The sequence below is a fragment of the Prionailurus bengalensis genome, chromosome D2 (assembly GCF_016509475.1).
Source record: "Prionailurus bengalensis isolate Pbe53 chromosome D2, Fcat_Pben_1.1_paternal_pri, whole genome shotgun sequence".
NCBI classification, from domain to species: domain Eukaryota; kingdom Metazoa; phylum Chordata; class Mammalia; order Carnivora; family Felidae; genus Prionailurus; species Prionailurus bengalensis.
The window spans coordinates 65,290,778-65,306,174 of NC_057351.1; the positions used below are offsets into that span (position 1 = coordinate 65,290,778).

The window sequence follows — 15,397 nt, forward strand, 5'->3', positions numbered from 1 at the left end:
CTCTGCCATACTTTAGTTGTGTTGTATAGAATGCATTACACATTTCATAGGACCATGTAATGAACTACTGGTGTGGGTGATTTTTAATATAGACGGGATGCAGTACTACAAAATTATCTAAGGGTATTAATGTCTGAGTGAAATATGAATTCCTGCTTCTATCCATTTACTTGTAATATGACCTTTGGCAAGTTGTTACCTTCTCTGAACCTCATTGCCTTCTACTTAAAGTGACTGCCCTACATTCCTACAGAATGTGTGTAGACTGAAAAATATTAATATTTGAATAACACTGAAGAGTTTAAAATGTTTTAGAAATTCGGGACACAATGGTAATTTTAAAAGATTCTAAAACAACGTAGTATGAACCCTGATTGGAAACATTCCATAGCGCTTTCAATGGCAGGAGGCAATTCTAAGGGTTATCAGCCATATCTACTCCCTCCTCCTCATCCCATTTTTATCCTTACCCAGATGCTATTCATCCCCTAAATGTCTCAGGCAGAGGTATTTATCAAAAAAACAGAGATGCCAAACACAGATTCTCAAAAATCTATTTCATTTTTAGAAAGAAGAGTTCAAAAAAGCAAACAATAATATTTGTATTTATTTTATTTATTATTGTATATGTCATTTATTTACTAATTTATTTATTGTATTATGTATTACCTGTCATTTATAAAAATGGATGGAGAGTGGGGGAAATCGGGAGATGTTGGCCAAAGGCTACAAACTTGCAATTATGAGATGAGTAAATTCTGGGGATCTGATGCTCTGCATAGTGGTATTGTATACTTGAGATTTTCTCTGTGAGTAGACCTCAGGTATTCTCACCACACACACAACAAATGGTGACTATGTGAGGTGACAGAGGTGTTAACCAACTTGATAGTGGTAATCAACCCAGGATGTATTGGTACATTATCATCATATTGTGCATCTTAAAAAAAGTCACAGTGTATGACTGAAATATATATAATTTTTATTTGTCAATCATACCTCAGTAAAGCTGGAAAACATGTACAAATAAAATTTTGAAAAAAAATAGAATAATGGGAAAGAGTAAGCCATGTGACAAGGGTGAGTGTCTTAGGAAATAGAAATAACTGCCATGATGCTAAGAAGAGACGAAGCTACAGAAGGATAAAAGAGAACAGTGTGGAGAGCACAGGGTGAAAAACAAGGACAAGGGTATTAAACAATAGTAGGCCAATATTCAGAAGGCATATCACATGGGTCTTTGTAGGTTAAGGCAAGGAAAAGGATCCCTACCTGTAAAGAACTTAAAATTTGGTGGTGTGTTAAGTACAGCCATAAAAAAAAATCATACTAGACAAACCAGCTAGGGATTGAATCATTATAGTTTATCACATTAAAAAATTATTTAGTTTTTACAGTTCAATCTAACTTATTTATGGCCTATTTTGAGCCAGGTCATGTAAAAGAAACAAACCTATAAATGACAGTTTGGAACAAAGTTCCTACTTGGAAGAACTCAACCCAGGTAAGATATTACATTGTGAATATAATGGTGGAGACAAGCACAGGGATGTATGTAGATGGACCAAATCTGGTGTAAGAGGAAGGTTTCCTGGAGGAGGCAGCTGAAAAAGAAGCAAAGGGCTTTACAGATCAAGTGAATAGCTTGATTAATGATATGGAATTATAAGACCCCATGAGGCAAAATGCAAAAAATCAGTACTGCTGAGAAAAAAAGTGAAAAGCATGAATTACACAATTCTGTTTTGAATGGTCTTCCACTCACCCATTTCCCAAACCACATATATGTGTGTCTTTATCTGTTCTTACAGGCTCAGGCTCAATTCAAATATCACCTCCTCCCTCTCTGAAATATTTTCAAATGCCCATGGAAAGAAATGTTAGCATGTCTTGTGAGCTAATAATGAATTTCCACCAAATGTTAAATTCTATGTAGGTAGGATTCATGTCTAATTTATCTCTGTTCCTACTATGATGCCCAGTAGGGGTTTGCCCATGATAGGTGGTCAAAAACTTCTACTGAATCAATGAATTAAACTAATCTGTGTGAAGAATCATCTCCAAATTGATTATCATTACCAGCTTGTATCTCAAAATTATTTTCACTAGGTTTGACTCAGTCTTGAAACAATAGTTCCCCAAACTAATTAGGCTATTATAACTTCTATTTGAAAGACATCATTTTCATTATCCCCTTTCAATTCCAACAATACTGCCCCTACTCATTGTTTCTAGAATGTAATGACTATATGGTACCTAGAATTTTAGACACAAACTATACATTAAAAAGTATCTATTCAGTAATCTCAAGTCTGGTTGCACATTTAAATCACTTGCATACTGTTAAAATATCTATTTATGGGTTTTACTTTCTGGAAAATCAATTTAATTGATCTGAGGTGGGGGCCTGGACATTAAAACCATGGTTTCAAACCAATGAACTTCATTACATTGTGCATTATGAAAGTAATTACCTATTACAAATAAGAAAGGCTAATTCAGGAAAGTGAAGTGACTTGCCCAAGAGTCACAGATGAATCCAATTGTAGTAAAGCTCTACCTGGAGGCCAACTCCTTCCTTCCTTCCTTTCCTTATCTCTTTCTTTCTTCTCAAATTATCAAGTACAAGCATCCTTATTCATGCTTTCTGAATACCCCGTGCCAACATACATACAACACTTGCCCTAAGAATAAATACATGTTGTTCTGAAGGTGACATTTTACTTTCATTAAGCCCACCCAAATGGCCTAAATTGGGGGGGAATTTGTTTTTATGGCAGAATCAAACTCCATTTCAGAGTCCGGAGATCCTCACTTACCCTGAATCGATAATAAGCTGGAAGAAATTCCAGAGGTAAGCACAACAAAAAATTTTTGTAACAATAACTCTGTACTGGATCTCTTTACCTTTTTTAAGATTGTTGTGAGAATTAAATACATAAGACACATAGGCATTTAGCAAAATTCTTGGGTCACATTTTGTCATGACAATAACTATCATCGTCATTTTGGATTAGTGCTGAGTTAGCAACAGTGCAGGTATACAATGAATGAGTCAAGAAGGAAGTCACATCATATATCATAGTGACTCTAATATCATTATATATGCATAGTTTTATTACATTCTATATACTAGGTGTTATTACCCCTATTGCGTAAATGAGAAAATTGAAACTCAGAAAGACTAAGTAACTTGCTCAGCATCATACAGCTACTAAGTGATGGAGCTTGGTGTAGAGCCCTGGTCTAACTGCCTTCCAAAGAACATGAGATTTTTAATCACATAAGACTTCCTCATTTTTGTGACAATATTTTGCAAAAGGGTAACTGACCATTGATTAGAAATGAGGATTCATTGTTGCAAACCTAACAGTTTGAACTTAAATAAAACAGGCAAACATTTTGATCTCCCACAAAATTAGCATTTCTGATATTCCAGCCTAAATGTGTCATAGGTATATGCTGTGAACCCTCTGTGGAGAACAGATTGGTTCATGGTATCCATACACAAAATGTCAATTACTATCTCTTTGCCTTTGGTCATACTATTCACACTACCTGTAATACCATTTATCCCTTTGGGCTTCTCAATTAACCCTTATTCTTTCAGGACTAACTTAAATCCATGTTGACATTTCCAGTCTATCTAAACCTCTCCTTTCTCTGAGTTCCTATTGCAAGTGTCATTGGAAGATTGAGATTACTGCCTCTTTTTGTGAGATACCTTTAGTTAAAAGTAATAGATGTTAGTGAAACTAGCGTAAACAAGTAGAAGACTTAGAACAACACAAGTGTATCTTTTACAACCCAAGAGACATCCTGAATGTGGATCTTATGAGGGACTGGAACCAACAGCAGAAAGCCTTCAAGAACCAAAGCTTTAAAGCTACCTCTTCTTTTCTCTCTCTCCCTCTTTCCCTCCCTCTCTTCCTTATCTTTTTTTTTCATCTTTTATGTGTTTTGGGGGGTAAATATTATAAATAAGTGTCCAGTAAAAACTCCCATAATTCAAATATTGTGGGAAAGAGACTCTTACTGACCCAGCTGTATCCAGGTGTCCATCCTTTGTCTACTCAGACTGTGACCCAATCATAGTTGCAGTAGAGCTGTGGGTGTTTTAATTTATTTTTTCACTTGATAAACACTGCAATTTCTACTTTTTAATGTATCATAATTAACTTTGCATAAATGTAAACTTTGCATAAATGAAAAACTTTGCATAAATTTAAAAACTCTTAATGGAATACATAATGGCTTTGACTTATTTTGTGCCCTTTGCAATAGGTACTCAGCATCCTACGGTTGATTTGTTTATCAACTCATTGTGGGGAAGCTGAAGCACTCTGGTATCCTTGAGTCTTAGTAAGTTGGAGGCTATGAAAATAGATGTTGTAACACCCCACACTTTGCCAAAATGATATGGTCAAGCTTACATCCCAGGAGGAAAATCATTGTCCTTGGACAACCAGATCTGAGCAGAACAAAATAGGACATGGTAGGTAGGACCTGAATTAATCTGACCTCACTACATGAGGAAACAGTCACTCATTGTTACCCTGGAAATGTTAGACAATATTGCCACTATGGAGAAAATTAAAGGGATGATCTTGAAGGTTTCCAAATGATTCTCAGGTCCAAGTGAACAAACCAGATGAAGAGCATGGCCTAGACTTGGCAGCTCCAGGAAATCACATCTTTGGAGGTCTGGGCTAGGTGGTATGAATAGATACTGTGGCAGAAGATGTTATTTCCTTTTTTTTTTTTTCGTATTTTTTCAGAGGCCCTTACTTTCTGTAATAGAACAATAATTCCTTATTATGATCAAAATCTATGCCAAAAAAGGCCCTGAGAATGGCAATTACATCTTACTACTGATGAAGACCTGTGTATCTCTCCCTAGGAAAGGAGGTATTTTACACCTGTATCTGCAGAAAGGGCTATTTTTATCTAAGTGTGTGTTTTTCATGGTGGCTGGTACATGCCTGAGCACATAGTGACCTTTCTACAAAGTATAGTCATTATGTTTGATTTCCAAATGAACCTAGGCTCATCTTGGTTCTGGTTACCAGTCATTGTCCACTGAATAGTGAAAAAGGTTTGTGGTCACACTGGATAACCATAGATGGAAAATCCAATTTTGTGTGTGTGTGTGCAAGTATATAATGTGAACAATTTCTTTCTCTATCAAGGGATCACCAAAATTCAGTAGGTGATATTAGGAGAACCCTTTGAGTAAAGGGGCCTCCCTTCTGACCAAGAATGGGACTATTTGAGAAACCAAACTACCTGTGCAAATTTGGGTAAGTTTTCCTGCAACTCCTATGCCTTCAGGTGAAGTGATAATTTTTACTTTTCATACTAATAACAAAAATATATTTTTAAAAATATGGGAAATAGACTAACCATGATGGTGATGCAGCAATATCTTAAACAAGACACATGAAATTCATGTATGAAGTTCCTCATTATGGAGATGATGAATACCCCCACTTGTGGTAGGTAGAATTCTTAGATGTCCCAAGTTTCCCAACCTTTTGTATAGTCCTTTTTCTCTCCTGAAACAGAGCCCATGAGTACGATGGACTCCCTTGATGAAATTATGTGCTACATGGCAAATGGTGATAGGATAGTCATTCCATTATGTTACATTATATTAGACCACTTCACAGCAGACTAAAGAAGAATTAAGAAGCCAGAGATATGTAATCCTCTTGCCTGGAAGAAAGCAAATAGCCTTGTTGTAAACTGCCTTTGGAGCCATGAGACAAGGAATTGAGATCACTTTCTCGGAAATGAGGGTTATCCCTGGTTGACAGCTAGCAAGAAAATGGGATCTCAGTAATATAGCTACAAAACAATGAATTTTGTCAATAATCTGTGAGCTTGGAAAAGGATCCTGAGTTTCAAATGAGAATTAAATCCCTGACCAACATCCTGATTTCAGTGTGATGATACCCTTGAACAGAGTAACCAGTAAACCTGTACCTGCTGAACTCCTAATCTGAAGAAATCATAAGATGATAAATGAGTGTTGTTTAATTCACTGTTTGTGGTAATTTGTTACCAGCAATATAACACTAACAAATGATTAAATAGTCAATTAATTAAATAATTTAATAACCATTTATGGGGAAACCACTACATGCTAAGCATCATGGTAGGTAATGGAGAGTCAGAGTCAAACATGGCCACCACCATCCCCATGCAAATGAGAAGAGATTCTCATTAGGAACCAATTTTCCTGTTAAAAAAGAAGTGCCCAAACCTCTCAGAACAGCATCATACATTTATTAGGGATAAATAAGTAGATTCAGACTGCAAAAGAGCAAAACTAGAATTTACACTCAGACTTTGGGGAAGGCAAGGTTATCACAGGATTGAAAATGTTTTCTTCATGTATTGCAACTTTTCTTCTTCCACTCCATTGTTGTCTCTTTTCCTGTCCAAGCCAGGACCAAAGGCACAAGTTCCATGTCATGAAAAAGGTGTCCATCGGGTAAAGAGTGTTCTAATTTTGTGAGATGTCCACATTTGCAAAAGCATTCCTTCTCATCCCCAAAGTCCCAGACTCAACAGCCACAGGTCCCGATTTGTGGCTGTAGAAATCAATTGTGGAGCCCTGGTTTCAGCCCCACCAAGCTTAGATGAGAGTGAATAAATGCAAACAACTCCAGAATAAGAGACTGAAGCAGCTTTTTTTAACTTCCACCACTGTAGCTCAGGCGGAGTGGAACCTCTCTCTTGCAGTCTTTTTTGCGCATGCACGGTCTATTTCCACATTTTCACACCTTTGCCATTCCAGATGGCAAAACTGCAAGTATTTTCCTTATACTAGAAGTTTTCAAATCCAGTTTAACTGATACCACCTGAAATGCAATTCATCCTTTGGAAAGTTTTGATTGTTTTTGTTTTGCTGTGTTTTTCCTAACTGACTCAGCTTCTTTATTTGGAGTGATTAGGGAAAACTTATCTTCCTGTGAAGACACTAGTGGTCCAAACTGAGAGAATGAAAGAGAGGAAGGGAGGCAAAGGGAAAGGGAAGAGAGAGAGAGAGAGAGAGAGAGAGAGAGAGAGAGAGAGAGAGATAGGAGAGAGAGAGAGAGAGAGAGAGAGAGAGAGAGGAAGGGAGAGAGAGAGAGAAGAGAGAGAGGGAGAGAAAGGAGAGGGAGAAAGAGAAAAAGAGAAGTACACAGTGAGAGGGAAAGGGGAAAAGAGAGGGATAGGGAGAGACACAGGGGAAAGAAAGAGAGAGAGGAAAAGAAAAGAGAGAGAGAGAAACTGAAAGAAAGCTTATTGCCTCATTGAATAGCTGTCATATATGTGGGAGGCTCAGTGCAGAGCATTATTTATAGACACACTAAAGTTATGTAAGTTCCAGGTTGCTGATGTGACACCTTGGACAGGAGGAGCTCCATCCTGAGCCTAGAAATTCATTTTAATGATACCAATGCCATAGTTAATGGTATAAACATGTTACCTCTTGTATAAGTTTTTTTTAATTTCTCCTCATCCTCATGACTTACATACTATGATAGTTTAACTGCCATGTAAATATTAGAGGTAACATAGGTAAAAACCATAGCTCAGTCTCTACTATAAAAACTCTCCTATACAACTAATATAAATTGTAGTTGTAATTATTATCATCATCATGGTGTTCAGTATACTTGGGCTGAAGGGCAGTTGTATATACTTTAAAGTAGATGTCCTAAAATAAACAAAGGAGAAATATTTTTTTTTATTTTTATGGATGATTCCATCTCTCCACCCCCAAATTATTTCATTTGCAAAATGGCATTCTTCTAATTACCCTCAAAATTATTAAATACAAGCTTAAAAGATCTGATTTTCTTCACATTGTCATTTTCCCCCACCATGTAGTTTCTAGTGTCCTGTGTGCACAGTGAGCCCTGCTCTCCATGTTGAGAAAATTTGGCTTAAAAAGTTAATCTGAGATTGCAATCCTTGTCTTGAAAAGAAAACTTAGATGTGGCATGAATCTTCTGCCTATTTCAATAACGTCAGGGTTCTTGCACCCAACATGTTTGAGAGATTGTAAATTACGATGTTTCTAAATGGAAGAGACAGGAGCCCTTTATAAATATCTGTCACTTGAAGCATCATCATTCTTAAGAATGGTGTAAGTGCTGATGTACAGAAGACACAAGGGGCACTTTGATAAATTTTGATAAGAGAAAGGGTCATTTTAGGGTTTTAGGCAGTAGTAAATAAATCAACCCATTTCAGCCTGCTGTAAAGACTGGGACCAGATTAAGAGGCAAAATACAACTTGGAATGCTCACCCAGAAGAGTCCCTGCCAGCTTCTCCACGTAGAATTTTATAAAGATATGTTTTAATATTATATTTCTCTGCCATAGTCTATTATACTCAACCCAGGCAACCACCCACCCTGCCCCACACCAGTAATGGAGCTGACATCCTTTTGCTTAAAGTATTTAGAGAAATTAAACTGTGAACCTTCATTTCTTTGGTACCAACATGTACCATTTTTGTCTAAGAGGCATATTGGAATTTAAAATCATCCTGATGACTCCAGAGTCACTAATATCAGATTTCTATCTTCTGGTGAGACCCAGGATACTGGAGTCCAAAACATCAATACAAACGAAGTCTGACCACATCAGAGGTGGTGGTGGGGGGGGGCTTTTCTTCTTTCCTGACTTGAAATTCTCTAATAAGCTCCAGAGATGACCACTGTTGCTAATATAGGAGGGGAGAGGCCTGCGAACTGTGCCCCAGGATTATAGCAAACAACTAGGAGCAGAGGAGAAATCGCTCTATCCGTTCAGTTGTCCAAGCAGGCGATCACCCCCAAATCTGCACCACTAAGGATTACTTTGAAAGCAGCAATTTGTGGGCCCCTGGGTGGCTGAGCTGGTGGAGCATCTGACTTCAGCTCAGGTCATGATCTCATGGTTTATGGATTTGAGCCCCGCATGAGGCTCTGTGCTGACAGCTCACAGCCTGGAGCCTACTTCGGATTCTGTGTCTCCATCTCTCTGCCCCTCCCCTGCTTATGCTCTGTCTCTTTCTTGAAAATAAATAAACTTTTAAAAAATTTTAAAAAAAAAGAAAGCAGCATTTTGTTACCTTCTTACCCTTTCAGAAGTCCGAGCCCCATCAAATGGGGACTGATTAATTGGCTTTTACTCCCACCCCTCCTTCATCTACTCCTTTAGTCCTGCTCTGCTCCCTGAGATCACCTTCTAAGTAAATCATTTTATCCAAATATTTTTGTCAGGGTTTGCTTTGGGAGAAACTGAATCCAGGCATTTCTCCTTTTATGAACTCAAACTCTTCCAGAGCCATGTTACTACTCACTAGCTGTGTACTAAATCTTCAATTCAGAAAGCTGTTATGTTAATAGGTATTTTGAGGGAGGATAACTTAAACAGTTTTCCTTACGGAAGCATTTATCAGAAACTTAAGTGAATTGTGACAACCCCAGAGGAGATAAAAATTATTAAAAAGCACTTTCCAAATTTCCTTGATCAAAGAATCCTTTTGTTGTGCATTTATCTACCAAGTTGCTGGTGACTTTTAGAGCACTGGGTTGTAATTGATTATGAGAGTTTCAGAATTTGAGAATTTAAAAGGTCCATGCTATGAATGTCAAGGATGAATGTCAGTGAGGTAGAGAGTATTACAAATAGGAAAGTTCAAGTGTCCTGAAGGCACTAGGATCCACCTTGCTGCTCTACATCCCATCCTACTGGCCAGTCTCATCCCTTGCCTGTCGTGAGCACTTTCTCAACCCATTATAGCCCCTAGTCCTCTCAATTATAAAGTACGAGTACTGATTCAGAACTTCATAGTTCCTTTCTAGTTTTAAGCTTTAAAATTCTATAACCTTATTATGGGTTAATATATTTTACTTTAAAGATTGAGTCTAGTAAGAGGGTCCTTGAATTTATCAGCTAGGGCACTGTCTGCTGCCCAAAACAGAAAAACAACCAAATGATTATAAGCTGTGAAGGAATGTACCAGCTGACAAGGCAAAGCTTAAATGCTTCAGGAATGACCTCAAGTGAGGCTTGAAAACTCTCACCAGGACCCATTTCATTCCATCTTCGCTGCTCAGCTCTGTTCTCTTCCATGTGTTGGCTTTGCTGCCAGGCAGGTATGATCTCTGTCCACTTCTACATCTCTTCTGAATTCCATATACTTTTAACTTCACCTCCAGCTTGAAAGAGAGACCTTATCTTTCCTTCAGAATCAGACAAATACCCAGGGTGAGCCTCTCATTAGTTGGATTAGATTGAATTCCTACATCTGAAGCAATCATTATAGGTAAGGAGGTAAGCTCTCCAATGGTTGAAAATTGATGTGTGCACCTTAGAATCACCTGCAGAGATTTTAATAATACTTATGTTGAGGGGCACCTGGGTGGCTCAGTCGGTTCAGCGTCTGACTTCGGCTCAGGTCATGATCGCAGGATTGGTGAGTTCAAGCCCGTGTCCGGCACTCTGCTCTCGGTGCAGAGCCCTCTTTGGATCATCTGTCCTCCTCTCTCTTTCTCTCTCTCTCTCTCTCTCTCTCTCTGCCCCTTCCCCACTTGTGCTCTCTTTCTCAAAAATAAATAAAACACCAACCTTAGACTAATTAAGCCTGTATGTCTGTGAGTGAGGCATTAGTATCCTTTGAAGTTCCCTAGTGATTTCAGTGTCTACCCAGACTTAAGAACCATTGTTTTAGACTTGGACTATAATGATTTATGTCCGTTAACCTGAGGAATGTTTCAAAAGACAGATTGTGATTTACTAGGTCTGATGCAGGGCCCAGGCCACTACATTTCTAATAGGTTGCCAAGGGATGCTCATGACACGGTTTATAGTCCACATTTGGAGAAATAACTTGTACTATTCAGTTATCATTTCCTGCAAATGTGAATAAGGTCAATTCTACTCGGAACATGTGGGCTAAGAGTGGAGAAGGTGTGACCCACCAAAGGAAATCTTACCTACTTCTGATGGAATTTTCACTTCTGTTGAGACTGGAATTTACAGCATCAGCTTTTATAATTATATATAATAGCTCAGACACACCTTCATCTTGTAACTGTCTTTCTAAACATGAGTACTCTAGTGAATAAGAAGTACCATTAGTGGCCAGTGGACTAGCAGTGGTCAGGAGCCAGGAAGGGTTAAACTTACTTATATTTCTTGGTTCCTTCTTGTGAAATAATAAAATTGGGCACAATTCTTAAATAAAACATAAATTACAAAAAGTACTTTTAAACATATCTAAACAATAGTGTTTTACTTATAAAAGGTTAGTTTCAATGGCTAAAAAAAAATTGCTATGTAAAATGAGTTTTTAGAGGGTGTTCTGAGGGTAAAAATTACCTCTTAGTAAAAGGGTAATTATTTTTTCGCAAGGTTATTTACTTAGATTTGGGCAGCAAAACAAAAAGAGGATTCTAAGGTAACAGAGTAGGCCCACCCACCTTTGCATAACCATTATTAGGTGGCAGCTGGCCCTAAGGAATAGTTTTACTCAAACATACACTGGGTTTACACTGACCATTTGCAAATGCCTTTTAAAACACAACTGCCACCACAACAGATAAATGCTTTACTAGCATGGTTAATAATACCAAAATGGCCCCAATAATTGACCTTGCATGGAAATTGTCTAAAGTCATTGAACATTTTTTTCTTGGTAAAAACTACACAATGCGCCTAAACTGTGTGTGTGTTTATGTGTGTGTATGTATGTGCATATGTGTGTGTGTGTGTGTGCATGTGTGTGTGTGTTTGATCAAGACCTGTTTATTTTAGAGGAATGAACAGCAGAACTAGGAAGGCGTGATGAGGGAGGACAAGATCCCAGTCACCCTCACAAGGCCAGATCTAGCATAGGCTCTGTCTGTGTGTGTGATCAAGGCTGACCAGCAACCTTGACCAGTCTTTCTTATGAAGGAAGAGTGTGAGGACAGTCTGGGTGGAGGTTTATATTCCTTGAGGGTGAGGCTGGGGTGTATTTGCTCCTGGTCCCTCTGGACCAGGTGAAAAAGACCAAAAGTCTTTTGGCACCCTTGACCAAAGAGCACCCCAAGCTGGTTCTGACTGTGCCTGGGGCAAAATCATGTCCTAGATGGAAACTTTGGTGCCCTCTGGTTACCGGGAAGGCCCCGTGAGTTCCAGAGCAACCTGCAGCAAGGCCCTCTGGTTAGCAAGCTCTCCCTTCCACTGGCCCCAGTCATTTCAGCAGAGCCTTCAAGGAGAGGGCATCCCAGGCAGCCAGACTTCAAAACAAGCATTAAATCGGTAAAAAATAGATACTCACTAATTCAAGCTGAACAAATGTGGACTCTTTCTTTATCTCTATGTCTCCATTTCATCCTCTGTGTAGGCATGAGGAGTATGGGCTCTTGAGGCTGGATGGTGCAGCAGCCAAACAGCCAGAAGGTGGGGAGTCCAAACCCAGGAGGCAGCTGGGCAATCACATCTTATATACTGTCAGGAAGATACATCCCTGCCTTGTCATCAGATGATGAATATGCTCTTTCTTCTAGGGGATATTTTGAGAACTTTCCCTCTCTCCTAGTTTTCCCAGGTTGCGCATATCAGTCCCAGAATGAATCAGGAAGATATCCATATTCTTGAAATGCAGTGGCTTTTGCAGGCAACTGACCTGTTCCCTTCTCTCTCCTACCACTCTCAAATGCATCCCAAGTGCACAACATTTTGAATAAGGATATTAACTTCTGGTCTGTTGCCTTGACCTCATTTCCAGGGACTCCATCATATCAAAACAACATGAAACATGAAGAGTAAACACCTGAGGCTAAAATAGCACCCAGAGCCCACACTGTATTATCTAAAAGGCAATGACCGTGCAGCTGAGATCCATGCTTAGCTAACTTTGTATCTCAAAAGTACTGAAGCTGACATGAGTTGTGAAGAGCATACCAAGACTCCCACAGTGACATCTCAGGTTGTTTCCTTACTCCCACGTTGATGACTTAGCATATTTTTGATCATGCTAACTGAATTCTTGTTCAGCCCTGATGGCTAAATATCCAATATGTAGTTCATATGTGTGTATCTGATTTCCTGGAATCTCCTACCCCAGCTGTTTGAATCATATCATAACTCTGGAGCTCTCTTCTCACATTGCCTTACTCTCCTCTAAGGTCTTTAAAACCATTATAGACTATGTGTATAGTTAAGGAAAGTGAGGGTCAGAGAGTTAAGTAATTGCTCTTAAATCATACAGTTAAGAGGTCCTATTTTGAACACAAGACTTTTCAACATATAACTCTTAATGTGTTAATCTTTCCAAGGTTCCTTCCTGCAAGAATAGTCATTGTCTCAGATTTTGGGTTTTTGGAGAGCGGTGGCTGTTTCTCATTTGTTCTGGAGTACTCTGCACCATACTCAATGTCGGGCCAGAATGGCTGCTCATTAAATGTGTGTTAGATCAGAGAGATGGGCAGTGAGTGGTGAAGCTATTTTGGTTTAGGAATATTTAACTTCCTCTAATTCATACTTAGGTTGGCAACTTCTCCACTGTCCATATATGCCCTCAACAAGGAGATAGAAGTATCTTTATTTGTGTGCCCAGCACAGGCATACTTAAGCACTTCCTGGTTGTTGCTCTCAGGGTGAAGGTCTGATAAGAAGACACATAGCCAGAACAATTAATTCTTTGTTCCCATTCTCTCCTGGTTGATTATACTGCAGCCTCAGTACCCATACATAGTCGTTGAGTAGGAGAATCTTACTTACTTACCTCCAGCCAGGGGCATTTACTTCCTTTAGAAACCCATGGAACCTGGTACAAAATAGCTACTCAAAAATACTTAAAGTCAGAAAATATAGAAGATGATGTAATGGCAAACGTGAATCAGTCCAATTCCTTTATATTATTGATGACAATAATGAAATCAAAAGTGGGGGAAGGTACTCTCCCATAGTTATCAGAGCAACAGATTACTTTTGTTGGCTTGACTAAACAGACAGAAAATGATTTACCTTCCCTACAATCTATTATCCAGGTTGAGAACTATAGCTCTGGAAAGTGTCTAGAGCATTAAACATATGACTCAAGTTCAAAGTAAGTATGTACATGGTGATGGGATCCTTGAGGGAATACTTCTGCCAGACTTGACACTCTGACCTTAAAACAGTTAGTAATTAGCTGTTCAGGTCAAGAATATGGACGTCCAACAAGAAAGGCTATGCGGAATGCTTTCTTATCATGAGCTGAGGATAATGTAGATATTTTAGTAGAGTCAGGGGCTATAATATCAGGAATAATAATCACACAGCCTGGATTTTTACCACTTTCAAGATTAAATAACACATAATAACTGAGAGACTTAACATCTGAGCTACTGATATGTATCTCAGTTTTCTATAAATGTATATGTGAATTAAAATAGCAGAAAATAGCAATAAGTGTCCAAAAGCAATATGTAACAGGAGGATGACATAATGGAGAATTCCTGGGTGATATTTAAGAAATGTACATCTTTCTAATAAACATAATATTTAAAATCAGTAAAGTATTGGGGCGTCTAGGTGGCTCAGTGGGTTAAGTGTCCAACTTTGGCTCAGGTCATGATCTCTCAGTCCATGCGTTTGAGCCCCATGTTGGTCTCTGTGCTGACAGCTCAGAGGCTGGAGCTTGCTTCAGATGCTGTGTCTCCCTCTCTCTCTGACCCTTCCCAGCTCATGCTCTGTCTCTCTCTTGAAAATTAAAAAAAAAAAACATTAAAAATATTTTTAAATCAGTAAAGTATTGACTGTCAAGTGGTAGTATTTATAATGTTGCATCAAAAATTCTGGATTCTATCATTCTATGTATACTTCCCAAAGATAATTTTTTATATACCATTATGGCAAACATTAAGTCATTTATTTTACTGTCTGTGAATGTTGGGAGAGAGATAACATTAGTAATTTCCAATGATTTTATATCTTTGAATTCTTAGGCAGAGTAATCAGGAGGGAGAGATACTCATTCAGCCTAAGTTTTGACAAGAAATTTATTTGAGAAATGGATAATTATAGATCTTATAGATTTGTCCAGGTTTAATGTTAAGGAAGGATGCAAAGAAAATTAAGCTGTCATGGGTACTCAATATGGGTCAGCAAAAATGCTCCATTTTTCACATATATCACCTCATGTAATCCCCACGGCAACCTTGGGAGTTAGGTATAACTACCTTAATTTTATGGATGTGGAAATTGAGGTAGAGAGAGGTGAAATGATATAAGTTCCTGATCTTTGACACAGCCTAGATTTGATCCCTTGATTTTCTGCCACATAATACCATATTCTTCCACTAATCCCAGGTGCCTGACATCTGCTGACTTTATGCACACAAATAAATCAATGACATGTGAATAGGGATGTTAAGTAGCT

The 15,397-nt window shown here is 38.4% G+C and overlaps 1 protein-coding gene across 1 annotated transcript in view; it reads right to left on the minus strand.

The window, feature by feature from the left end:
* The window catches only part of LOC122492632 (translation initiation factor IF-2-like), an 87,059-nt gene extending 84,052 nt beyond the window's left edge, over positions 1-3,007 (minus strand). The window contains exon 1 of the mRNA XM_043596118.1: positions 2,820-3,007. Within this exon, the coding sequence (XP_043452053.1) occupies positions 2,820-3,007 (188 nt within the window). The remainder of the gene's footprint in view (positions 1-2,819) is intronic.
* Between the last annotated feature and the right edge of the window lie 12,390 nt (positions 3,008-15,397).